A 25,246-nucleotide genomic window follows, 5' to 3' on the forward strand; every position below is an offset into this window, starting at 1 on the left:
GTTCGAAATTAGTCCACAAATGAAATAATTTTCAAATCATTGAAACAATCTGCTATAAGGTAAAACGACGTACGAATGAATTAGTAGTGGCTAATTGATGTATAAATCATGAATTATATGCAATAAGTGTATGAATTTCAATCCATGCACATGTAAAATTGACCAAGTTGCTTATCTTGTGCACGGCGTGTGGGCGGAGATCCCTTCGGATTTCTTCAGGGATATCCAAAGGGCGAACGAGGTCTAGGGTTCTTCCCCGTCCTACCCCGTGAAAGAAAGTAAAAACTTGTCAAATCTTTTTAGACTTAATATATAACAAGTCTAATTATAGAATAACTAACCATACAACCATTAGCAACAGAAAGTATATAACCGAAAATTCTTGTATTAAAATTACATAGAGTACGCCCATAAAATAGAGAATTAATGAAGAAAAGCTAAATGCAATCGTGAGTCATATCTCATTTCCTAGCTTTTGGCTTTTGCATCCCCACGATACAAATAATTTAATTCAACGTGTAGCTTTTGTAACATTAAAACATGTGATACAGAGAACAATAGTGTAATATAATGTTGTTGGTTTCACATATTTTAAACTAGGCAAAAAAAGTTGGTAAAATTGCGGTGAAATGAAACGCGACGTGACTTGAAGAAAGTTCCATGTAACGCGTGATTTAAGAATAAAAAGTAGGGGAAGGGCCTCAAAAGCATTTCCTGTTTTTTTTTTTTTGGAACACACGCAAAATTATTAATTTATCATTCAATTCAAATCAATAGTAATAAGGTATACTACTTTATAATGTTAAATAATTGGAATAAGTTGGTACGTGGCAAACGTCAATTTATACGTAAACTTAATGTGCAAGGATTAAAGTAGAGAAGCTTCTCGGCAACGACATGTATAGTGTTCGTAAACTTTTTACTATTTAATTTCTTTTGTTTTATAAGGTGTATTATTAGTTGCTTAAATTAGACCTACAAATGCAATTGAGAATCTAAGAAAGTCGTTCAAAGATTTCATTTCTTACTTTTTCTTTTTTTCTTTTATTTATGCTATTTTATTTTTATTTTTTTTGTTCTTTAGCATAATCGAAGGGTTAGTCTAATTTTTGACTTGAATATATTCGAGCACTTCAAAAAATTTTTTTTAAAAAAAGGTATTATTAGCTCACCAAGAGGGGTATGTTTATATTGATGGACATCCGCAATTCATGATTTTACGATGTAAAACTATTGTTTACAAATGTAATTTTGATATATTTAATTCTGATTCAGTAAAATTAGTGCACCTAAAGTGAATTAATAATCAATTTTTATTAATTCATCTTATTAAAATAATCTTATGCAGTCAGTCACTGAATAACTCTATTGCCAATAAATTCTTACGTATAAAACTACCAATCTATATATAATTGTATCGATTACAATTGGTTGCTCTCCAATGGGCAACAATCAGAACATTATGCCAAAATCTCGAACCGCCACTAAAAATGTAAAATATAGTTCCGGCCAAAATGACATTGTTATCTAATCTATAAAATCCATCCAGCACTTTTTCAAATCAGTTTTTATGGGAGTCTATGATTTTCGATTTTTTTTCCCAATAAATGTAGTTTGCGTCTCGAGTCTTGAATAATGTACTCTTAACTGGTTTTGATAGAGATAAATCAATCAACATTCATCCATAAAAGTAGAAGGCATGGAATCCTAGAAATCTAATTTTTATATATGTTAAATAGAAACAAAACAAAATTATAAATGGAAAAAATAATACTAAGATAATTCGCAATAGAAAGTTTTTTTTTAATCGGGTCTGAGAAATAAAAGATTTAAGCGTAAATCACTCGATTATAATATAGCGAACTAGAAAACAGCACATAATTATTAATCAATACATTAAAAATTGCGCATCGCAATGTAAAAATGGCCCATGCAGGTTTCGAACCTGCGACCTTCGCGTTATTAGCACGACGCTCTAACCAACTGAGCTAATAGGCCTTTTGTCAAAGCTTACCGGTCATATCATTATTACCAGTAAATATAGATAATAGTAATATTTTAATGGTATAGAATGATTAGTGGAATTAATTGCATAAAAAATTAGATTTGTTTTAAACTTCAATAATAAAAAAATTCTATACATAATTCAAATAAATAGCTTAAAGGATAAAAAAATTCTACACATAAAACACCATAAATTTTAAAATTAATAGTACAACAATTTTTAGGATAAGAGATAAGAGTATAATAATAATTGTTTTCCAGTAACCGAAGGGCATAAACATGAATACTAATTCACGTGTAATATTTCATAATTAGTTTATGGACTAAGTATGTAAATATATGCAGAGAGGGTTTGACAAATCGATGAGTGACGATGACATCTAATCAAAATATTCTCTCTCCTCTAAATTTTGTTACACTTTAATTGAACACGAATTTTAATATGATAAAAAAAAATGGATTGAAAAAATTAGTTGAGAGTGAGTCTTACTTTTATATATTAGTTTTATAATTAAATGTGAGTTGAAACTTGAAATGAGTTAGTGGAATATGAGGTCCACTACGATAAAAATGGTAAAAAGTGAATTGTGATAAATTTTATAGGATGGTTGGAAATAGAAAAATGTAACAAAATTTAAGGGATTGATGGAGTAATTATCTACCAACTTAAGGGTATGCATGATGCATCGGCAGCAATATTAACACTGCATTGAACACTGATCATATTCATATAGATTGCACATACTATATCTCGAAAAAAGACAGATGCATTCACACATAAATCTAGGTATTTATGGGTAAAACTTGTGTGATGAGTGTTTGACTGTTTGCTTATAATTGCAAATGGACTTTTTTCAGGGATCTTTTCCTATCTATTTAACTTATACTTATTGCGTCCGTAATGATTGCGAAAATGATGTGAAAATTTATGATAATATAAATATAAGTAAGTTTAACTAATGATTAATGAGAAAATTTAATAATAATGATTAATGAGAAAATTTAATAATTTTGGTTGAATGGTTGTGATTGGAAGAAAAGTCTCATAAACCAATCAATTCGAGTTTAATAATTTTAATTGAGATTTTACTTTTACTAGTTGAATGGGATCCTCGTCCCTTGCATAAGTTTGTTTGTTTTTTGTCATATAAAAAAAAAGAAAAAAAAAAGAGAGGAAAAATGGAGAGAGGTTTATCCGAAACCAAAAATCTTGATCAACAACCACCTCATCTCCCAACTGTCAATCCACACAAAACTGGTAAGAATCAAATCGGAGAAACCATTCATGGCGTCTCTCTCCACCATCCACCATTTAAATCCTTCATCTTTACTCAAACCCCGCCAAGATTACCGCTTCTCTCCCTCCAAAACCAGACCAACTTTTCATCATTCCAACAACCGATCACTCTCCTTGAATTCCGTTGTCTCCTCCTCCACAGAAACCGAGCCCAAAATCCCGCAAACTGTCGATAGATTCTGGCAATGGCTCAAAGACGAAGGGATTGTGTCGTCCAAGACCCCCGTGAAGCCGGGGATCGTGCCCGAGGGGCTCGGCCTCGTCGCGACGCGCGATATCCCGCGAAACGGCGTCGTTCTGGAGGTCCCGAGAAAGTTTTGGCTTAATCCAGACGCTGCCGCGGCCTCTGATATCGGAGCCCTTTGCTCCGGATTGAAGCCGTGGATTTCCGTTGCTCTGCTGTTGCTGCGGGAGAGGCTCAAGGGGGCCGACTCTAACTGGAAATACTATCTTGATGTTCTTCCACAGGGAACTGATTCTACTATATATTGGTGGGGTTTGGTTGAATTTCATTGTTTTTTCCTCTTCTGTTAAAATATTGATAAGTGTTGTTCCACTCCAGTGCAGGTCAGAAGAGGAGCTTCTTGAGATTCAAGGTCGGTTTCTTGATTTGTTTTCATCATAAAAAATTGATCTTTATGCTACTACTACTTTGATTTGATTCAAATAATGTTTTTCGCTTGATGAATGAGATGATATAGGTGTTGTGATTGATAAATACTTTTTTTTTTTGCAGGGACCCAACTGTTGAGCACTACATTGAGTGTTAAAGAGTATGTGAAAAATGAATTTCTGAATGTAGAAAAGGAGATCATACTCCCAAACAAGCAGCTATTCCCTCTTCCCATAACATTGGATGATTTCTTCTGGGCATTTGGAATGCTCAGATCAAGGGCATTTTCGCTTCGCAGCCAAAATCTTGTTATCGTCCCCTTTGCTGACCTGGTAACCTCTTGAGTTTCTGTGACTTATACTAGTTTCACTCATATGTATAAGATACAAGAAAATGTGGTTAGGATACTTTCTTGGATCGTTGTCTGCAGATCAACCACAGCATGAAGGTTACGACTGAAGATCATCTGCACGAGGTCAGAGGGGCAGCAGGGCTGTTCTCATGGGATTATCTGTTTCAAATAAGGAGCCCTTTATCTCTCAAGGCTGGTGAGCAGGTGCATTTTCCATCAACATTTCTGCAGTTCTAGCATAAGTTTCAGAGCTTTCGTGTTTCATAATCTGTTTTTGGGCAGGTTTTCATCCAATATAGTCTCAACAAAAGTAGTGCAGATATGGCTCTGGACTATGGTTTTATTGAACTGGAAAACACCAGTCGTAATGGGTTCACTTTGACACTTGAAATATCCGAATCTGATGAATTTTTCGAGGACAAGTTAGACGTAGCTGAGATGAATGGTTTGGGTGAATCTGCCTACTTTGATATCAAGGATGGCCAACAAGCTCTCCAAACAGAAATGCTTCAATATCTCCGGCTTCTGGCGCTTGGTGGGACTGATGCCTTCCTCCTAGAGTCGATATTCAGAAACAAACTATGGGGATTTCTCGAACTGCCAGTCAGTCGTGCCAATGAGGAACTCATATGCCAAGTAGTTCGTAGTGCATGCAAATCTGCACTAGCTGGCTACCACACCTCCATTGAAGAGGTAACAACTAATGAGTTTTTTATTCACTGTTTTAGCAGGATCGTTTTGAGCTTACTTTAGAATGGAATTTTGCAGGATGAGAAGCTGATTGAAGAAGGGAATCTCAGCTCAAGGCTAGCAGTGGCAGTTGGGGTAAGAATAGGAGAGAAGAAGGTGTTGCAGCAGATAGATGATATCTTTAGAGAGAGAGAGTCAGAGTTAGATTTTCTTGAGTATTACCAAGAGAGAAGGCTCAAGGATCTTGGTCTAGTTGGTGAGCAAGGTGATATCATCTTCTGGGAGCCTAAATAGAACACTCTCAAAAGCCAAAACACTTTTATCAGTTGATGCTTGTTTGGAAGGGATGTCTCTTTCAAGTTTTGAGCTAGGAATTTGTATTTATAATTAGGGTTCGAGTTTCTATAACACTAATTCACTGAAGATCATTAATAAATTCTTATCTATTAAGAAAATAAGATACTATTAACAAACTGGGGCAACTTTTATATAAATAGCATAGCAGGGAATCATGTGATACAAACTGCAGCCACCAGCAGCAGAAGAAGAAAAGAAATGCTTATGAACAAAATGAATGAAGGCAATTCTAGTATTCATGCATTTCTTCATGCAACTCATATATCATACCGTGTGATGACCAAAATCACATACCTATCAATAAGTTAGGTCTCTTGCTATTTAACTCTAGATTCGTCGAAGCATTCTGCCAAGTTGAAGCCTTTGCTTTCTCAAATGGCATCAATGCTCTCACTCGAGACCACTCCATGCTCAATCCGCATATTCTATCTCAGTAGCTCCTCGTCGGGAGGTGAATCTCACAAAGACATGGTAGCATTTCCAACTGGAGACAAGTTAGCACAGCTCGTGGCTTCACACAGGCACTCCTGAGGATTCGCATAGAAATATTCTTCTTCTTTGGGCTTGTCTGCTATAACTCTACGGAGAGAGGGCTGTCCCATTTTTGTCTCATGAGCTAGCCGCACAGCAGCTGAAAACTCGTCCCATGAGAGAGTTCGGTTATGATGTAAATCCAACAATTCCACAAGTCTTCTACGATCCAGTTGGAATGTTTTCTTAAACCCAAGATATCTGCAAAAGATCAGAAAATGGGGATCTTATTTAGTGTTACTAGATTTGATTAAGATATAACATCCACCACTTAGAAGAGTTCATCCCCGTACCTACGATGGCCTTCTACAACCCTTGCCATATTGCCGTCATACGTGGGAATAAAGATATTACTGGCAACAGAAACCATAAAATCAAGCGCTGCCATTTGAGATGAATGGTTCTGGAACTGCCGCAAATCTTCAGGGTCTAGCAGCATTTCCTTTTTCACCTGAATTTGTAAGATGGTGGAATCTTAGTGAAGTAGCAAACTAAAACATCAAGAGCGACGCGCCAAATAAACTAAAGAGATCCACATTTAACACAGTTAATTTCATGAACTTGTGTTTGTTTGAAACTCCTGTCCACGGTCCACCAGCCATAGTATCCAAACCCCAAATATTGCTGGTAAATACTCATTTTCTGGTAACAAATTTGAGCACACGCAGGCACATATAAATAGAGATGGGCACAAAGAAACTGACTTACAATCCTTGGAAAAGCATCTCTTAGTGCTGCAAGTCTCCGTTCACTGCCATAGATCTCACCAGATGCAATATAGATCTGCGTATCTCTGCTAAAGTCCAATGCTTGCAAAATCAGAGCCATCTCTTCCGGAGTAAGAGGGCATAAGCCACGTGATCTCTTCTCTTCAGATACTATCTCTTTTTCTCTCCACCAAGGGAATGCATATCTGATGCATAGAAGTCAAGAACGAAACAAAGAAAGTTAGAAAACCTAAGCAGCAGTAAATAAATGGCAAGGATGAGTATACATCATGCACCTAAAACACCGAAAACATAGACGAACCATCCTCTCGAGTTTACAAATTAAGTTCTATTCTCACTTTATCTCAGGAAATAGACATCATCATTCCACCAAAGAAGTGACAGATTTGTTGAAGCAACTACCTCATTCGTTTGAGCTCTTCTGCTTCCTCTTCGGTGCATCCATGTGTGCATCCCGAGAAAGCCAACATGTCCATCTCATATCTCAAATGCAAGGCTAAATAGGGTCCTTTCTGTTGAATAATACTGACCAACTTGTTTCCCAGTGACTCAATCTGAGGGGTAAACTTTAGTGCCTGAAAATTGACACGGCACCTAAGCTTCTGAAGCTCCAGGGAAATCCCATTGTTGGCCAGCCTTGAATCTGTTCGGTTGAAGTGTAACACTTTGTGCTTAGCAAATAGTGGAAGAATCTGCAAAGGTAGATTTTAAAATTTGTCCAGCAAACCTCTGATTAAGAAATGGTAATAAGAATACATTTATTTTGATTTAACATTGCAAAAACTACAATACATTCATTCTTTTCAAGGTTCCAAAGTGTTCTCAGTTTCTATGTAGAAATCATGAACACTAGTTATAGAAGGGGGGAATCGAGGTCCTGCAATGATTCTTAAAAAATCATCAGAAATAAACTTACGGACCTGTTGTAAGTAGTATTGCTCATTTGACCAGCTAACAGGAGCCTTCACAAGTGGTTGATATCCATATCGTCGGCCAAACCTCTTTGGTAACCTCTTGACTATTCGGACTTCATCTCTTAATGAATTGATGAAATGTTCCACATCAAAAATATCCTCGAAATTGCTGCATGTTTAGCCAACCATTTGAAAATGCCTATGAATGAAAGATATTAATAATCCATATAACAACAAATACCTAGGGTCGGCCCAGAATGATGTCTTGTCAAGCTTCGGAACAACCAGTGTAAGATTTAAAAGTCGAGCAATTGTCACCATGTCACATATCTGAAACTCCATATGTGCAATATTAGACAAACGAAACACGGCCAGTGAGAAAAGGAGAAAGCAGACACAAATTCATACCGCAGAGCGCATTTGATTCAAGCCACCGTTGCAGGATACTTTAAGAAAGCCATTACTTGTGTAATTCCCTGAAAAGTACTTCAATGCTAAACAAAACAAAACATTGCTTCTACTTCCACTCAATCCTTAGGAAGAAACAAAGAATGAAAGATCCTTATATGAAAACAATGTATATTCATAAACTAAGCAACAAACCACCTTCTTCCTAAACCAGTGCAACTCAAATCAATCAATTCTTCACAAAAGTAGTGCATCCTACTCGAACATTACTCATTCGTTCCGTTTTTCTAATTGCAATAACCACCCCTACATCATTCTACATTGGCATATTTCTCTTCACAGCATAGCAATGCAACTCATAATTCATAAACACAACATCCTATCAACAAAATACCACATCAAAATCCACCACGAATTCTAAGAAATGCTACTCACTGGCTGCCAGCGGAGGCGGAGTAGGCAACGATCCCTCCTGATGGGCCGACATTTTCCCGGAGCCCGGATTTCCGGTAAGCAAACGAGGGTGCCAGAGCTCCCCAACCGCCACGAGTTGAACCAAGCACGTCCAAATTAGTATACTAGAACAAACCCTAATAAACCACACCTGCAACCTCGTCCTCTGTATCCCCGGCAGCCCCTGCATTGCAGGCGATTTCTCCACACTTTTCTCTAATCTAGCCGCCTCCATTGAAGCCTCATTACCATAGCCAAATCTTCATCTCGGTAACAGTCAGCGTAACCTAAATTCGTGCAAAAAGAATTGATCTTTATGTGATTTGCGTGAGATTCGGAGGTGGGCGCTGATAAAGATTCAAGCGCCCTTGGTTTGAATTAAGGCCTAGAACATTAACACTTGAAAAAATGAATTTTTATGAATAGGTTAAAGAAATGGGATCGGGATCAGAAATGGGGGATCTAGATTGTAGAGCGAGAGAGCGGTTGATTTGACGAGGGAAAATCGAGTAAATTAAATGAGGAGTAAATCAGACGGGAAATGGTTTATTAGTTTGAGGAAAGTGTGAAACGAACTGCAAAACTGCTATCTTGTTTTCAGCAAGATCTAGAGAGTGGGAGAAACGCACGGTTGTATTTAATCCATCTCGCTCTATTTCTTCTTCACTTTCATTACTCGATGGGCTTTTGCAGATTTGAAGTTCTTTGTTTGGTGGCCTAAATTTGATACACAACTTTTAGAGAATGTGGGAATTCAATCTAATAGTATTTTCTGCAATTGTATAAAAAAATGAGGAATTTCTGTTCCAAAATCACTGATTAGTCTCTGACTAAAATTATTAATTGCGCTTACCTGCCAAGATAATCCATTAATTTAGTTAATTTCTTGATTTGATTAACTAATTGGGAATATGGATATGAGAGTTATAGTGGATTTCCAAATTATGAGGCGTTAATTAATGCGTGTGACTGTGATGAGTAAATAATGGTGATAACAATTAAATATGTGTATTTTTTTGACATTTTCAAAATTCATAATTAAATAATAATAAAACCAAATACTGCGTATTTTCACAATCCAGAACCTCAGCAATGGAGTATTTGCTGCCGACTCTGAGGAAGAAGCAAGAGGTCGATTCTCTCATCAGAGACACCATAGACAAAGTCCTCGTCCTTCGCTTCGGTCTCTCTTCTGATGCCGTCTGCCTCCAGCTCGACGACGTCGTACGCGCTCCCCTTTTCCCTTAAATCTTCCTATTTCCCCCAAATTAGTCAGAATCACAGTTGATTTGATGTTACCATATGTTTATTGGTCGGAAGCTGTATAAATCGGCGAAAGACGTGTCAAAATTCGCGACGGTGGGGCTAGTGGATGCGGCGGAGGAGGAGATTCAAGTTTATCTCAAGTATTTCGATATTACACATGTCCCCTCCATCGTCTTCTTCTTCAATGCTCACCACATGAAAATGGATTCCGGGTACTCCTCATTCAATTCAATTTTCGCCTTAATTTGATTTTGTATAATCAATTGCACCGTCAAGGATCTTCAATTGTGAATTTGTGATGGAAGGGTGAGAGAGATAATATCGAATCCTCATGTTTCCCTAAAATGCAGCTTTAGTCAAGTGGAATGTGAATTGTCCATTTATTTGATAGTTGAAAGATGATTTGATGTTGGTGGAATCATTTCTCTTTGTCCACCATAGACATAAGCATACGCATTGCTTAATGGATTCAATTAAGCAATGTGCAGTTGCATAACTCATCTCTGTTTCTTTCCTATTGCAGAAGTGCGGATCACACTAAATGGGTTGGTACATTTCAGAAAAAGCAAGACTTTGTGGATGTTGTGGAGGCATCTCATCTCTCTCTCTCTCTCTCTCTCTCTCTCCTTGTCACTGGATTCTTGAGTGAATGCTTCATCACTTTTGCTTCCAAATTGAGCAATCTCATCCTTCCTTTTAACATTTCATCATAAACCAGCTAGCCGGCTAACTTCTGATTTCTTTTTCATAGTATGGCATCTTTGCCAGTCCATGCATGTTTGAGAATTAAGGACTAACTTAGATCATAACTTTGCATAGGATCTCACCCTTTCATGTTATGAGCCCCTTTGAAGAGTTCTAACCATGGCTAGTTTCACATGTCAGAAATATGATATCCCTTGAGGCAACACATGGAACCCTTTGAACAACTGAGAATCTTTTAGTTAAGTCTTCTTTGTGAAATATCTAAACAGATGTAGAGATTGATGGTCATCTATAGTGGTTGAGAAAAATCTTTATAGGACTTCTAGAAAATGAAGGTGTCGTTGTATTTGGCTTAGCTTCAGTAAGTAGCTGAAGGCTCACAGCAAAGGAGGCAATATCTGCAAATGAATTAATCAGAAGACTTGATACCTCTTGCTCTTGCTCTTGCTCGTATACTATGTTCTTCTTTTTCGTTTTCATGTGCTTGGCCATGTTGTATATATAAAGTTTGTTCTCGTTTCTGTTGTGTATATTCACATTGAAGGAATGTATGGTACAAGGACGTAAATCTAGCATTTGTAATTGCAGGCGATATTCAGAGCGGCAATGAAGGGCAAGCTGATTGTAAACTGCCCGCTTCCTCCTGAGAGAATACCAAAGTTTCAGTTGCTATATAAAGATGTTTAGGAGGTTCAGTTGCAAAGGTTACCACAGCAATAAATCTCTGTTGTTGCGATGCAATAACACTTACATGGTATTGTCTGTAAACGACAGAGAAGTATCGCGAAGACCTATTGAATTAACATTACTTATTACTACGTTCTAACATCTAACTTTCTTGTCTATAAGTTAGGAAGAACATATATTCTCAGGTGTACTTTCACTTTCTGTTTTGGAATTTTGTTCCTGTAACTGATGAAAATTATACATTTGAAAGTATGATATGACAAAATACATGCAATGTGTTCAATAGCTGAATGTGATTGATTAATTTGAAAACATGGTAATGAGTCATTGTCATGCTTCAATTTCATAACATAACAAGACTGCAATTAGTTTGATCAAACTATGCTATCAATGATTGTATCAAAATGAATTGAAGATAAATTTTTTAATTGATAAGGCGTCAAGCAATTAGGTCTATCAGTGTGCTATTATAATGGGCTGTAGGAGTAATATTTATGAGATTTTAAATTTATTGGACAACATTTTTTATAGGAGTTTAATGGGACTTGGCGTATTATAAAATTACAAAAAGTAATCATTTAATTTAGATACTATAATTTCTACAGATTCTATTTTCCGTTTCATAAATTTGATTTGGATATATTCACATAAACGTATTCTTGGATTAATACAATTATTATTGTTTAATTATGTATTCATGATTATTGAAGTGAAGAGAAATCTCTTGTAAGAGCCTCCGCAATGGTCGGCTAGCGACCGGCTAGCCGATTCGTCGCGCTGGCCGATCGGCTAGCCGAACCATTGCGAGTCGGCAAGAGCGAAATCGGCTAGCGCTTCGGCGTGGGCTGGCCGATCGGCTAGCCGCCATTGTGGCGGCCCGATCGCCAGCAACGCCCATTTTTTGTTTTTTTTTTTATAAAAAAAAATCTATATAAACGCGATTTTCGTTTCATTTTCATTTGCACCACTTGTTTTAACGAGTTTCTCTCTCTCTAACTTTACGTACAAGAGCATCATCGAGCGATGGATCACAACAACGAGTCCGATCCGGTGACGAGTGGATCTCGACTCCCACGGTACATGTGGGATGCGGATGGGGGCGAGATGGGCCCGGGGTTTAACATCCCTTGGAATCAGATGATGGGGATGATGGCCGCGGTGCGCCGGGGGGCGAGGGGGGTATGCCGTGGGGGATGACGGGCGGCGGGCAGGGGAGTGGCGGGGCAGTCAGCGCCCGGGTGGGGGTATGCCCCGGATGCGGCAGCGAGATGATGGGGATGATGTGGTAGGGGCGGGGTGTCAAGGGGGATGCAGCGCACGGTATGCTTCCCGGGATGCGGGGGGGTTCGAGGGGTCACCGGGAGGGGACACGGTATATCGGTCCTCGCTTGATTTTTTGACGGCTTCGTCTCACACGTCGACCCAGGTGGAGACGCAGTTCACTGGCGATGACCGTCTGTCATTGCATGATATGGGATCGATCTCGAGGATCCGGATACTCCCGTTCCAGCGAGGCGGGCCGCGCCGAAGAAGAAGACGAGGGGGAAGGCCAAGGCGGTCGGCGAGTCATCGCAGCCCGCTGTTGACGACACCCCTGGCCGGAGGAAGTGGACGGAGGATGAGTACGCCGGGGGTGGCCAGGGGGTGGTTGGAGGTGTGCGACGATCCGGCTGGTTGCGAACAACCAGTGGGTCGTCAACATGTGGTCGAAGATCGAGGAGGCTGCCTATAGGAGGCACGCCGCACGGGAAGGACTTCAAAGCAACGAGGAGGTCGAGGAAGGGGTGGGGAGCGCACCAGGGCCGCGGTGGGCCGTTTTGCGAATTTGTACGCCAACGCGCCTCCGTCGGCTCACTAGTGGGCGGAGAATGAGGACGACGCCGGAGGATGGCCGCGAAGTCGGTTCCCTTGGAGGGGAAGTATAAGGAGTTCACCTTCTGGGAGTGCTTCTTGTTGCTGAAGGACTCCGAGAAGTTTCGGGCGAGGTGCGACGCTGGGTGGCCGAAGAAGCGGCGAACTAAACTAGCGGCGACTACGGCGGCAGCGGCGGCGGATCCCACGACCTCCCCGGATGCGAGGAGTTTCCATCCCCTCCTTCATTTGCTGGTCGCCCCCGCCCGGTTGGACGAAGCGGGCGCAACGGGCTGCGAGGGGCGGATCCCCCATATCGCCCCGCGAGGTCCAATCCTCCGCCCTCCCACCCGCCCCACTCGAGTACACTCTCCATTCGCGTAACCATACGCGGGATCAGATGTACAAGGTCTTCCAAGAGTGGAAGACCGCCACTGACCCCACGGAGAAGATGTTTCTTCACGAGATGCTCGAGAGCATGCGGGTTGATTTGGAAATCGCGAGGGCACGGCTAGCGAGTTCCGACGTGGGCTCGAGATACCACGGGCGGCGGCGGCGACGGCGACGGCGATGAGGAGTACAGAGTGGCGGGGCTCGTGTGTTGAAGCCCTTTTTTTTAAAAAAAAAATCATGTACTTTTTTTTAAAAATCTTTGTACTTTTTTTTTAATGGAATGGATTAATTTTCCCTTATATGTGTCGTAAATTTAATTCCGTATTTTAATCGTAATTTTAATTCCGTAAATGTAGTATATTTTGAATTATTTTTATTGCTTGGTGGCCTATGGTGGCCTAAATCTGATGTGGCAGGTGGATTTTTTAATGTTGCTGACGTGGCAGGGGAGAGAATGGTCTATGGCCTATTACTGGCCTAAGCACCATTGCGGATGCTCTAACGCATGCTACTTGTTGGAAGGAAATCACAAGATTGAAGGAAATAACGTAAATTAGGAAATTGACATATTCCATGATTTTGTGTATATTTACTTATTCCATGTTTAGGACAAATCTTGCCATGTATAGGGATTCCTAACCTATTTAAAGGCATGCATATTGTATCTAAAATCAACGAGTTGAATGAATACAATACCGATCTTTCAACATGGTACCAGAGCAAAGGCTCAGAAAAATATCATCATAGCCTGAAAATACCTTTCCCGACCAAGAAGGCGATCCCCAACCTATACACAAACATGTCAGACGGAGAAGATAAACCAAATATAGACGATTCAAGATTAAAGATGAGTAAGAATGTTACTCTAGCCGTTAAACTCAACGGGATGAATTACCCCCTCTGGAAACGGCTTATGAGAGTAGCTATTATAGGAAGACGGGCAAACCGGTATATCACCGATACGCCGCTGCCACCAGAACCAGGAACGCGAGGCTACGCAGAATGGGAGGAAGCCGATATGATTGTGTTCTCCTGGATAATCGACAACGTCAAAACAGAGATCGTTGTCGATTTCGCACACCATCAAACTGCACAGGCTCTATGGGAGAGCCTGCAAACAACCTATGAAAGCACTGCAGATCCGTATCTGCTATACGATCTCGAGGAGAAGGCAGGACAGATCATGCAAGGAGAACAGGGACTTGAGACGTACTGGAGACAGCTCCACGGAATCTGGGTCGAAATCGACCGTTGTCAATACCAACCAGTAGACTGTTGCGACAAGGGAATTTCACAGCTCCGAATGTATGTTGGAACTAGGCGATTATTCAAGTTCCTAACTGGATTAAATTCAAGGTATGACGGGATCCGAAGGGATATTCTCAAGGAAACCTCGTTGCCCTCAGCCGAGGCCGCATACGGTCTGGTAAAGCGAGAGGCTACACGGTTGAAGATCATGCCGGCAACAGACTCCCAGACCGGCGCAACCAACGATGGATCATCATCGGGCCAAATTGGACTTGGGTTCGCCGTCAGAAACCAACCACAAAAACGGACAAACCAGCCACCACCGCGAACCGGCGCGCAACCACCTAATCGCCGAGGAGGCTTCAAACCCGATAAATCGAAATTATGGTGCTCCCATTGCGGAAAACAAAAGCATACTCGGGATACCTGTTTCCTCCTTGTTGGATTCCCGGAGTGGTGGGATGAAAATCAAAAGGCAAAAGCACGTTTGGCGATTGGAATTGAGGACGGAGGCGGATTATTCCCGCAAGGAACAGGGGATCGAGAGACCGCTAACACCCGTGGTAAAGCAGGAGATGCCGGCCCTCAGCAGGGTGGAGGCGGCAGGTCTGGCGAGGCAGCCATAATCGGAGAGGCATCCTTCGCGGAGAAGAAGAGCGGCGGATCATATGGAGGTAACGGATTGGGGTTATTCAACCTCAATCCCCAATTTAATTTATTAAAAAAGCCCCTCAATTGTTTGTGAAATTAAAAAGGAACCCCACAGCCCCTATAATTTAAATTCTAGTCCATGTAATTCTAAGTATGTGCAATATGACCCTAGTAAATTGCATTTAGGACCCCAGAAAGACAAAATTCGACATTTGACCCCTAATTTGTTAGAAAAATCCATTTTTATCCCAAATCGTTTTGCACCCTTGGAAAATATACCTATTGCATGCATAGCCCAAAGTAAAACTGACCCTAAGGAGAGTGGATGGATTTTCGATTGTGGGGCAACCGATACCATGTCTTATGATAAGGATGATTTTTCTGAATTTAATGGGGCCATTAAGAGTCATATACAAACTGCTGGTGGGGAATTGACTGCTGTGGGAGGTAGTGGAACAATTGAAATTTCACCAACTTTGAAACTCTCAAACTGTCTTTATGTGCCAAAATTGTCTCATAAACTCATGTCGATTAGTCATGTGACAAAGGAATTAAATTGTACCTTACTGATGCATCCAAACTTCTGTGTACTGCAGGATATCAGGACGAGGAGGATAATTGGGCGTGGCACTGAGCGTCAAGGCCTCTATTACGTGGATGAGATTGCTCAACAAGGTGGCACCGCGATGCTTGCTCACGGATCTGCAAATCGGGAAGCTTGGTTGTGGCATCGCAGATTGGGGCATCCATCCTCGGGTTATTAAAAATTACTTTTTCCAAAATTTTCTCATTTCTCAGATATTACTTGTGAGTCGTGTGTTTTGGCAAAAAACCACAGACAATCGTTTAGATCAAGTGTCAAAACTATTTTTTCTCTAGTGCATGCTGATGTTTGGGGTCCTGCTCCTATTATTAGTGGTCATGGCTTTAAGTATTTTCTGATATTTGTGGATGATTGCACTAGATTGACTTGGATATATTTATTAAAAAATAAGTCAGAAGTTTTTGAAAAATTTACTCAATTTTTTACAATGGTCCAGACACAATTCCAAACCACTGTTCAAATCCTTCGATCCGATAATGGTAGAGAATTTGTCAACAAAGAGATGACAGAATTTTTTAAAGGGAAAGGATTAGTTCACCAAACCACTTGTCCTTACACTCCGGAACAAAATGGGGTAGCAGAGCGAAAAAATAGGATAGTCCTAGAAGTAACAAGAGCCCTTTTTTTCGACTCTAATGTTCCCAAATTTCTTTGGCCCGAAGCTACAAATTCTTTCTTCCCTAACTGATATTCCACCCCCTCTCACTCTTCCGCTCAAAATTTTTGGTTGCTCTGTGTATGTGCATGTGCCTAAACATGAAAGAAACAAATTTTCTGCATGTGCAATAAAATGTGTTTTTTTGGGGTATGGGATAAATCAGAAAGGATATAGATGTTACGACCCAGTGTCCAGAAAAATTATAACAACCATGAATTGTAATTTTTTGGAAAGCGAATTTTTTTATCACACCGAACATCGGGGTCAGGGGGAGAGTGAAATAATCCGACCCCTCAGTTCTCCTGTGCCACATCTAAGTAACTCGATCGTGGAACTAACAGAGCAAGCTAGTGTCACCGCCGAGCCGGTCCCATCTGCTATTGAGCCTCCTCAACCGCCTACACCTCAATCTAGTCCTCCTCCAGTGAGATCTGAGGTAATTCCTGAACCTAGCTCAGTTGATACAGTTATTTCCTCTAACGGGCCTGGAATAGGTGAGAATGAGAATGCAGCAGTTGATGGTGACACTGGCCGATACATACTTCCTTTAAGGAGTACTCGAGGAATCCCGGCTAAGAGATACAGCCCTGAGAGGACTAGCAAGAGCAGATACTCTATGGCAAACCTGGCCAAAGCAAATCTGACAGAAATGGCCAGGGCATTTGAAGCAGCCCTTTATGAGGAGGAGGAGATTCCGTATACAGCCGAGGAGGCCATGAAAATTTCCCACTGGAGAAAAGCAATGTTGGTAGAGATGCAGGCTCTAATGAAGAATAATACATGGGAGATATGTCTGAAACCAGATGGAGCTCGAACTGTGGGATGTAGATGGGTCTTTACCATCAAATGGAGGCCGGATGGGTCGATTGAAAGGTATAAGGCGAGACTGGTGGCCAAAGGGTACACTCAGACCTATGGGGTTGATTATGCTGAGACATTCTCACCAGTGGCAAAAATGAGCACTATTCGAGTACTTTTTTCGATAGCAGCAACCAAGGAGTGGCCATTACATCAGTTCGATGTGACGAACGCCTTTTTACATGGCGAATTACAAAAGCCCATCTATATGGAAGCACCTCCCGGATTTACTAGGGAATTCGAAGGAGGGAAGGTCTGCAAATTAAAACGGACACTGTACGGGCTAAAGCAATCACCTAGAGCATGGTTTGAGAGATTTACAGAGGTGATGAAAAAATATGGGTACAAGCAAAGCAACTCTGATCATACCTTGTTCCTGAAGAAAAGAGAAGGAAAGATCACATGTCTGATTATCTATGTAGATGATATGATTATCACTGGCGATGACGAAGAAGAGATAGCCCAGCTAAGGAAGAATTTGTTCGCAGAGTTTGAGATGAAGGACTTGGGACTTCTAAAATACTTCTTGGGTATAGAAGTTCTAAGATCAAAAAGGGGGATCTTCATCAGTCAGAAGAAGTATGTTTTAGATCTTCTAACTGAAACAGGATTATTGGATTGTAAGCCGGCAGGCACTCCTATGGTTCAGAATCACGGTTTACAGATAGTTGAAGGAGCTGAAGCTACTCACCGCACCAGATACCAACGTCTAGTTGGGAAACTGATGTACTTGTCCCATACTAGACCCGATATAGCCTATGCAGTTGGAGTGGTCAGTCAGTTTATGCATGCACCTCAAGTAGCTCACTGGGAAGCATCTTTGAGGATCGTTCGGTACTTAAAGGGGACAGTAGGTCATGGAATTCTGTTTCAGAATCATGGACATCTGGAAATTCATGGGTTTACAGATGCTGATTGGGCAGGAAACCCAAATGATAGAAAATCAACTGCTGGTTACTTCACCTTTGTGGGAGGGAACCTTGTCACATGGCGAAGCAAGAAACAAAAGGTAGTAGCTTTGTCGAGTGCTGAGGCTGAGTTTCGAGGCATTAAAAGTGGATTGACGGAGATCCTGTGGTTGAAGAAATTAATGGCTGAGTTGGATTTGAACTCCGAAAATTTATGCAAATTGTTCTGTGACAATAAGGCGGCAATCAGTATATCCGAGAATCCAATACAGCATGACCGCACGAAACATGTCGAGGTGGATCGACATTTCATCAAGGACAATATAGAGGCAAAAACAGTAGAACTTCCTTTTGTGAGATCAGAGGATCAATTGGCAGATATACTCACAAAAGCCGTCGATACAAGGAACTTCCGTGAAATATTGGGCAAGTTAAGAATGGGTGATCACATTACTTAACTTGAGGGGGAGTGTTGGAAGGAAATCACAAGATTGAAGGAAATAACGTAAATTAGGAAATTGACATATTCCATGATTTTGTGTATATTTACTTATTCCATGTTTAGGACAAATCTTGCCATGTATAGAGATTCCTAGCCTATTTAAAGGCATGGATATTGTATCTAAAATGAACGAGTTGAATGAATACAATACCGATCTTTATCACTACTGATAGAGTTTTGGTTGTCAAATAGATTCAACGTGGCAAGTACTAAAATCCTACGTGTAATAATCTCATTGGATATCGAATAACTTGTGACGCGATAAAAGAGCAGCGCAATAAAATATTGCAATTAGCATATTCAACTTTGACTCATTGCAATTTCTGATCAATCTGTGAATTTTGGGCGAGAACTCAATTACTTGGTCTGAATTCAGACATCAATAATTTTCCTAAATAAGGGGGAAAATCCCTTCTTTCTCTCGAAATTATCGATTGTTTTCTTGTCATCGTTGACATGAAAATCCAAATCCAAAGAAAGGGTTTTTTGTTCCTTTTGATTTCAGTTTTCTTGTTATGGAGCCCGGCGGAATCGATTCGGTTCGATCTGGAATCCGGTCACACCAAATGCATATCGGAGGACATCAAGAGCAATTCTATGACTGTTGGAAAATATCATATTGTAAATCCCAACGAAGGACACCCTCTGCCTGACTCTCACAAAGTCACCGTTCGGGTAATTTTCTCCTCAATTTGTATGTTCTTTTTTGTGCTGTTTCGGTTTTTTGTCAATTTCTATATGATTTTGCCATTTTTATATCTCGAGAGCAACTCATGACGTTGACAGTTTTGAGCCATAATTTTCTAGGTTTTGCTTTGTTTGGCATCAGATTAGTTTTAATTGAGTTGATGAATAGGAATGGTTTCATCTCGGGAAATGATCATTAGAAAATATTTTGCTTAATAATGTTTTGGGCAGGTTGATTAGTTTAAAAATCGTTTCTTGGATCATCTTCTTTCATAAGTTTTGCTGAATGGAGATTTTGGACTGGTTTTTTATTAGTTTGAAACTCTTTTATTTGATTGTTTCAATTGCATACACCGAATGCACGTTTACAGGTTACATCAGCATACGGAAACAGTTATCACTCATCGGAACATGTCACTGAGGGGCATTTCGCATTTCAAGCAGTCGAGGCAGGTGATTACATGGCTTGCTTTTTTGCCGATGATAACAAGCCTTCTACTACCGTGACTGTTGACTTTGACTGGAAGTCCGGCATTGCTGCCAAGGAGTGGAGCAGTGTTGCCAAGAAAGGTTCCGTTGAAGTAAGTGATTGTATACAGTATGCACGATACTCTTCTGTTTTGCGTCAGCATGTTTTATATAAGCTGTTGATTTGGTATATCTTTCATTGCTGGCATCATGGTTTTCACTTCTTCGGGTTGTTGAATAGGGTTTAGTTGCTGGGTTATTTACTTGTCACTTTAAACCTAAACCTTAGTTGTATTCCCTGCAATCATCTATTTAATGAAAAGAAAAAGAAGACTGCCTTTGAAAAGATTTCTTCCATCATATGGTGCAAAAAAATGTGGTTTTTGCTTTTCGCTCAAGAATGGTGCAGCAAAATATGAGTTGTGTTGATACCAATACCATAATGCTTTCGCTTCTCTTGGTACTGCAGTCTGCTCTTGCCTAATGTGTTAAGAATATTTCTTCTCCGATGGCACGTTTCCAAGTCCCAGTGTACTTCAAATTGGCTTTATATGTTCTCTTGTGTTTCATATGCCCTTTTGTAAATCAAATGTCCCATTGTGATTTGAACTATTTTCTTTTATTTGGTTTCCCTGAATGTTTCAAATATCCCATAACTGTTGACGATAAGAAGGCATTTCGGTATGTTTTGAATTTTGGTTGTGATACTGATAAAATTTAGCGTTCTTGAAATTATTCCCTTCTATCTACTTTTATTGTTAACTTTCTTGGGTTTTCTTTCCTTGTGATCAGTTGATGGAAATTGAACTAAAGAAAATGTTAGACACAGTCCAAACCATCCACGACGAGATGTTCTATCTACGTGAAAGGTGAGTCAGATCAAGATTCTCTTATTGAAGTATGTCGATTTACTGTGTTTGAGTTAGTAGTTAATGCTATCTTATTGCAGGGAAGAAGAGATGCAGCTGCTGAATAAATCTACTAACAGCAAGATGTTCTGGTTTAGTTTTCTATCGATTCTTGTTTGCCTATCTGTATCTGGAATCCAGCTATGGCATTTGAAATCTTTCTTCGAGAAGAAGAAGCTCATCTGATCTAATGTACTTTTTGAGTAATTTATTAGCATTTCTGCGTACTGTAAAATTACTTAGAGAAGAAATGAATTACAGTTTTGATTCGATTTGGCAACAGAATAGTAATAAATTTCATTTTGTGTTGTTATAGGCGTTTTTATTTTTAGACAGTATACTTAATTTTATTTTTTAACTTTGTCTTTGTTATGGGCTAAGTTGAAAATCAAGACTAGCTGTTGAGTGTTGAATATCTCAGCCACAACCAGTGTAAAACTATCAAACTGAAACCCAATAGAGAAATCAGAAGATGACCTTTACAATTTGAATAAATTTTAGAATTCCCTCTATCAAACTGTTTTGAATATCTCAGCCACAACCAGTGTAAAAATCAAATAAAGAAAGAAGGATGAACAACATGACTAATGGTATTAGTAATGGGAGTAAAGAACTTGGGGAACCTGACAACATAAAACTCTTGCAAAATGAGATTCCCCACTGTCTAAATAAACTTCATACACATGTAGGATGTAGCTAACCTTTGCTGTAATCTATTCACAAACCCCAACATGTTATGCTGCAAATAAAATGGAGAAACTAGACAGCGTATGTTTAACTGAGCAGCTCAGCTAGACGAAAAGAGGTGCCAGTGATGATCAGATGTCAGTGTTTCCTTAATCTTTTCAAGTCTCTTCAAAATCTCCAAGAAGGGAGGTCTGTGATTCATGTCTGGTGCCCAGCACTGCTCAGTCAGCCTAAAAGAAAATATCGATCGACAAAATGAGTACTCATGTGTTCTGCCTCAGATTATAAGGATGGTGGTTCACAGACATTTAATGACAAAACAGCTACAGAAAACAACAATGCATTCCTCAAAAACCAACATTACAGACATTTTTGCTGAGGTGTGATCTTTTGTGACCAACATTCTTATGATTATCAAAGTATGCATATCAATATCCTACAGTTCAAGGAACATTTCTAGCACTGTTCTGATCTCAGTAAATAATTTATTACCTATGTTCACGTCAACTTGAAACAATCTCATCAGATTTTTACAAAAAAATAGTTCAGCCATTTATACTTAATATATGAGCTTCACTTCATATCATGCTACTTCACTATTTTCATACTTACTCTCTCAATTCTGATGTGTAGCCTTTGGCCTTGAACAACGGTCTGTGTCCTTCAGACACATATCTAGCAGCTTCATATGGTTCATAAGCTGCCATTGGTGGCTCACCTTCAAGCATCTGCAATAGTATAGAGTTTCTTAATGTTGGATTTGATGATACACAAATTCCTCATATATCTTTTTGTTGGATTAAATAAAAAAAATACCTCATATAATATCATTGCGAAAGAGTAGACATCAACTTTCTTATCATACTTCCTGTGCTTGAAGACTTCAGGCGCCATATAACGATCTATTGAAATCACAGAGAAAGGTGAAGTGTTAAGGAAAAGCCATAACTTCCAGCTTTGAATGAAACAAATTTCTAAATAGTTACTCACAGCTTCCAGTCTCGCCTGTCAATTTGTATACATCGTGAGAATGTTGCACCTTTATGAGCTTGCTTAGCCCAAAATCTCCTACCTTTAGATGGTCGGCATTTGAGTTGACGAGAAGAACATTCCTGCAAACAAAGCATACACAGATATTGCCTTGGAACCTTAGAAGGGAAGCAGGAATTCTCCAAGGATAATCATAGATATACAAAAATTTCACACCAATTGTCGACATGTATTTTGTGAGATACAGTGAGAGGTGGCAGAATGTAGATGTATTAAGCAACTCATTTACCCTTTTACCACCATAAAAGTAACTAACCTTGGCTTCAAATCTCTGTGTATTATAACATTTGGCTCACTATGGAGATAAGCCATGCCTCTGCGCAAAAGAAAAATAATGCAGAAATCATCTATAATTATCCAAATTCTATGTATTTAACAGGTATTTCTCTCTCATGCAACAAAATTGGAGTAGTCTTCCAAAGTATAGTAGATTCAGCTGTTGATATCCCGATGATGCTTCAAACTGATTTTCTTTACGAAAATAGAGTGGAAGATTATTAACTAAATTGAGTACCTGGCTATATCCAGTGCAAAATTGACTGCAGTTGATGGGGTGAGCGACCCTTTTCCCTTTAGATGCTGATGCAAATCACCCTGTACATGATTATAAAACAGGGCTCAGGTCATATGAACTTTCCATATTTCAAAGGATAAATTTCTAATGAGGACAGAAAGAACATTCATTTACCCCTCTCAAGTATTCTGTCACCAACATTAAGGGCTTCCTTTCAGTGACAGCTCCTAGAAACTGGACAATATTTGGATGACGAAGCTTCACAAGCAAATTGACCTCATGCCTGAAGTCCTGGCTGAATTCGGAGCAAGAGAACTACCTTAATGTTAGGAAGAAAATGCCAGAAATAACACATAGTGTGGTGTCAACTCAAAAACTTCAAATTAATAATGCATTGAATGGCAAAAAAGAAATGGCACATCCTCTAGAACAATTTCGGACCCAGAAGTAAGATATGCCAATGTTGTATGACCATAAGCTCCATTCAGGAATCAATGCATGAAAAAAGGACACTAGCCACTGTATTTAGAATTGAAAAGGAAAGGCAGAAATGGGAAGTTTCACTGCAAGAATGATAGTATATCATTACTGAGGAAGTTTGAAAGACATACATCACCAATTTGTCATCTGAAAGGTTGGGCAGGATGCGTTTGACAGCGACAGGTGTTCCTCGCCAACCAGCTTTTAGTATCTCCCCGAAAGACCCCTAACAATATAAGTTGTCATCAGCAAAGAGCTTTCAAGTAACATATCAAAAACAAGAGCAATGTTTTACAAATTACGACTTAAATGGAAGTTAGGCTTGCTGCTTCAAGCAGGAACATTCATTAGTGTTCTACAAATGAATTCAGACCTTCCCTATCAGAGTCGAGGTTGCAAAGTCTAGCTCAGAAGGCTCGATCTCCCAGTCACACTTGTTAGGTAGAGGGGGTGCAACAGGCCTTGGCTCAAAATGGCTTCCACTCTGGCCCTGCAATATGCCCCACTCAATTATCAAGCTAAGTAACTATAGAATGGGTTCATAATAATTCAGCCATCTAACAACAAGACAGAAAGTAAAAGGGGAAACAGAGGATATCAGCAAATACATAAACCAAATAATGATACCCCACAGAATCTCTGAGCAACCAGAAACAAGTCTTTGCAGAAAACCCTTAAATCAAAAATATTCAAGGCTGTAAGATAGCAACAAAGGGAAGAACTTACATAAGACAGTCCTCCATACGACTTCAATAATACAATAATCCGAGATCTTTTAGCTCCTTCAGCATCAGCTAAAGGCTGTTACCAAATTCAGGTATAAAAACAGTTAATAGAAAACAACAGTATATTTTCAGCAAATCACGAACCAAACAAGAGAAGAAGAATTATGAATAAAAAAACTCATAAACACCAAAGTCTCCCTCTCAGCATCTCCACGAGTCACTCAACAACAACAATCAGCCAAGCAGGTCATCGAAATCGAGCAATCAAAAGCTGCATGGACACACACGGCCTAATGATGATATAGCCTCACCGTGTTCCTCCATCGATCCTGGGCGTTAATGTCAGCTTTGTAGTCGAGAAGACACTTGGCAATGTCGACCCAGCCGTGGATGGCAGCGACGTGGAGAGGAGTCCGATTATCGTAGTCTCTGGCGTTCACCAAAGAGGAATCCTCCTCCAAAAGCCTTCTGACGGCCGCGACGTCGTTTTGATGCGCGTGCCACAGAATCAGAGACGTCCTGCTCACCCGCGCCTTCTCCTTCTTCTTCTCCATATCCTCCGCTGATCCGCCACTTCCGCTCATCTCTTTCGCACTTCAATTTCTTAACGATCAAAACTGTATATTGTTGGCAATCAATCAAAGATCTGAAAACCACAAATTGTTAAAAATAAAATTGATCTGTACGCATAAATTGGAATTTCCTTAGAACTCAACTCTGAAAACGAAATTAAACTATGAGAAAACGTTGTGGAAACGCTTAAAACTGCTGAAACTACAAATTGGCTGCATGCTTTATAAATTGATCCTATTTACATGAAGATGAATTTTTTATAAACATTTATATTAAGATTGAAGTTTTCATCTGTATAGAAACGATTAGCTGGCAATTTGAGAACCAAAATGGAATTCATTTTATACTGTAAAAATATTTGTTATGTCGGTTTGAATAATTCCATTAAATACTGGAGAACTATACTATAAAGATAAACGATCTTAAAATAGTGATTATGATGAAAAAATTTTGAACGTCTTGTTGAGTTGTTGTAG

The 25,246-nt window shown here is 39.7% G+C and overlaps 5 protein-coding genes and 1 non-coding gene across 8 annotated transcripts; 3 read left to right on the plus strand and 3 right to left on the minus strand.

The window, feature by feature from the left end:
• Positions 1 to 1,924: 1,924 nt before the first annotated feature.
• On the minus strand, positions 1,925 to 1,998 carry TRNAI-AAU. The gene has a single exon. It is a non-coding gene; the product is annotated as a tRNA-Ile (tRNA).
• A 1,167-nt stretch (positions 1,999 to 3,165) lies between these two features.
• LOC125205214 (ribulose-1,5 bisphosphate carboxylase/oxygenase large subunit N-methyltransferase, chloroplastic) lies at positions 3,166 to 5,326 on the plus strand. Its single transcript, XM_048104037.1, has 6 exons — positions 3,166 to 3,792; positions 3,869 to 3,897; positions 4,038 to 4,246; positions 4,345 to 4,470; positions 4,549 to 4,959; positions 5,035 to 5,326. Exons 1-6 carry the CDS (start codon positions 3,290 to 3,292, stop codon positions 5,248 to 5,250), a joined length of 1,494 nt encoding a protein of 497 aa, XP_047959994.1. The 5' UTR covers positions 3,166 to 3,289; the 3' UTR covers positions 5,251 to 5,326.
• A 95-nt stretch (positions 5,327 to 5,421) lies between these two features.
• On the minus strand, positions 5,422 to 9,219 carry LOC125205213 (rhamnogalacturonan I rhamnosyltransferase 1). Its single transcript, XM_048104035.1, has 8 exons — positions 8,330 to 9,219; positions 7,895 to 7,962; positions 7,728 to 7,816; positions 7,493 to 7,655; positions 6,975 to 7,264; positions 6,553 to 6,757; positions 6,138 to 6,295; positions 5,422 to 6,045 (listed from the first exon to the last, which is right to left on the minus strand). Exons 1-8 carry the CDS (start codon positions 8,580 to 8,582, stop codon positions 5,772 to 5,774), a joined length of 1,500 nt encoding a protein of 499 aa, XP_047959992.1. The 5' UTR covers positions 8,583 to 9,219; the 3' UTR covers positions 5,422 to 5,771.
• A 191-nt stretch (positions 9,220 to 9,410) lies between these two features.
• On the plus strand, positions 9,411 to 11,290 carry LOC125204123 (thioredoxin-like protein 4B). Its single transcript, XM_048102683.1, has 4 exons — positions 9,411 to 9,571; positions 9,668 to 9,825; positions 10,137 to 10,203; positions 10,907 to 11,290. Exons 1-4 carry the CDS (start codon positions 9,440 to 9,442, stop codon positions 11,003 to 11,005), a joined length of 456 nt encoding a protein of 151 aa, XP_047958640.1. The 5' UTR covers positions 9,411 to 9,439; the 3' UTR covers positions 11,006 to 11,290.
• A 7,692-nt stretch (positions 11,291 to 18,982) lies between these two features.
• Positions 18,983 to 21,054, plus strand: LOC125203528 (transmembrane emp24 domain-containing protein p24delta9-like). Its single transcript, XM_048101894.1, has 4 exons — positions 18,983 to 19,353; positions 19,737 to 19,946; positions 20,626 to 20,702; positions 20,783 to 21,054. The coding sequence occupies exons 1-4, from the start codon at positions 19,135 to 19,137 to the stop codon at positions 20,925 to 20,927; spliced, it is 651 nt and encodes a 216-aa protein (XP_047957851.1). The 5' UTR covers positions 18,983 to 19,134; the 3' UTR covers positions 20,928 to 21,054.
• A 259-nt stretch (positions 21,055 to 21,313) lies between these two features.
• Positions 21,314 to 25,076, minus strand: LOC125204265 (integrin-linked protein kinase 1-like). 3 transcript variants are annotated; one of them, XM_048102864.1, is made up of 12 exons: positions 24,914 to 25,076; positions 24,509 to 24,814; positions 24,199 to 24,273; positions 23,846 to 23,962; positions 23,604 to 23,698; positions 23,167 to 23,287; positions 22,993 to 23,072; positions 22,735 to 22,794; positions 22,419 to 22,540; positions 22,245 to 22,330; positions 22,041 to 22,156; positions 21,314 to 21,658 (listed from the first exon to the last, which is right to left on the minus strand). In XM_048102864.1, the coding sequence occupies exons 2-12, from the start codon at positions 24,779 to 24,781 to the stop codon at positions 21,529 to 21,531; spliced, it is 1,275 nt and encodes a 424-aa protein (XP_047958821.1). In that variant the 5' UTR covers positions 24,782 to 24,814; positions 24,914 to 25,076; the 3' UTR covers positions 21,314 to 21,528. The 3 variants fall into 3 exon arrangements, with proteins under 3 accessions (XP_047958821.1, XP_047958820.1, XP_047958822.1); XM_048102863.1 differs by having other exon boundaries at positions 24,509 to 25,076; XM_048102865.1 differs by lacking the exons at positions 24,509 to 24,814; positions 24,914 to 25,076 and adding an exon at positions 24,386 to 24,402.
• Positions 25,077 to 25,246: the final 170 nt, after the last annotated feature.

The sequence above is a fragment of the Salvia hispanica genome, chromosome 2 (genome assembly GCF_023119035.1).
Source record: "Salvia hispanica cultivar TCC Black 2014 chromosome 2, UniMelb_Shisp_WGS_1.0, whole genome shotgun sequence".
In the NCBI taxonomy this organism is placed as follows: domain Eukaryota; kingdom Viridiplantae; phylum Streptophyta; class Magnoliopsida; order Lamiales; family Lamiaceae; genus Salvia; species Salvia hispanica.

What these genes read in the sequence shown, in the direction of transcription:
- LOC125205214 (XM_048104037.1), top strand. Translation starts at nt 3,290, where the DNA reads ATGGCGTCTCTCTCCACCATCCACCATTTAAATCCTTCATCTTTACTC. An exon ending in ACTGATTCTACTATATATTG is followed by an intron (nt 3,793 to 3,868) that starts GTGGGGTTTGGT and finishes ACTCCAGTGCAG; the next exon opens with GTCAGAAGAGGAGCTTCTTG. An exon ending in GGAGCTTCTTGAGATTCAAG is followed by an intron (nt 3,898 to 4,037) that starts GTCGGTTTCTTG and finishes TTTTTTTTGCAG; the next exon opens with GGACCCAACTGTTGAGCACT.
- LOC125205213 (XM_048104035.1), bottom strand. Translation starts at nt 8,582, where the DNA reads ATGGAGGCGGCTAGATTAGAGAAAAGTGTGGAGAAATCGCCTGCAATG. An exon ending in TCCGCCTCCGCTGGCAGCCA is followed by an intron (nt 7,963 to 8,329) that starts GTGAGTAGCATT and finishes AGTACTTTTCAG; the next exon opens with GGAATTACACAAGTAATGGC. An exon ending in AGCAATACTACTTACAACAG is followed by an intron (nt 7,265 to 7,492) that starts GTCCGTAAGTTT and finishes CTACCTTTGCAG; the next exon opens with ATTCTTCCACTATTTGCTAA.
- LOC125204123 (XM_048102683.1), top strand. Translation starts at nt 9,440, where the DNA reads ATGGAGTATTTGCTGCCGACTCTGAGGAAGAAGCAAGAGGTCGATTCT. An exon ending in GCCTCCAGCTCGACGACGTC is followed by an intron (nt 9,572 to 9,667) that starts GTACGCGCTCCC and finishes ATTGGTCGGAAG; the next exon opens with CTGTATAAATCGGCGAAAGA. An exon ending in ACTTTGTGGATGTTGTGGAG is followed by an intron (nt 10,204 to 10,906) that starts GCATCTCATCTC and finishes TTGTAATTGCAG; the next exon opens with GCGATATTCAGAGCGGCAAT.
- LOC125203528 (XM_048101894.1), top strand. Translation starts at nt 19,135, where the DNA reads ATGAAAATCCAAATCCAAAGAAAGGGTTTTTTGTTCCTTTTGATTTCA. An exon ending in CCAAGAAAGGTTCCGTTGAA is followed by an intron (nt 19,947 to 20,625) that starts GTAAGTGATTGT and finishes CCTTGTGATCAG; the next exon opens with TTGATGGAAATTGAACTAAA. An exon ending in ATGTTCTATCTACGTGAAAG is followed by an intron (nt 20,703 to 20,782) that starts GTGAGTCAGATC and finishes ATCTTATTGCAG; the next exon opens with GGAAGAAGAGATGCAGCTGC.
- LOC125204265 (XM_048102864.1), bottom strand. Translation starts at nt 24,781, where the DNA reads ATGAGCGGAAGTGGCGGATCAGCGGAGGATATGGAGAAGAAGAAGGAG. An exon ending in TTTGCACTGGATATAGCCAG is followed by an intron (nt 22,795 to 22,992) that starts GTACTCAATTTA and finishes TCTTTTGCGCAG; the next exon opens with AGGCATGGCTTATCTCCATA. An exon ending in GACAGGCGAGACTGGAAGCT is followed by an intron (nt 22,331 to 22,418) that starts GTGAGTAACTAT and finishes TGATTTCAATAG; the next exon opens with ATCGTTATATGGCGCCTGAA.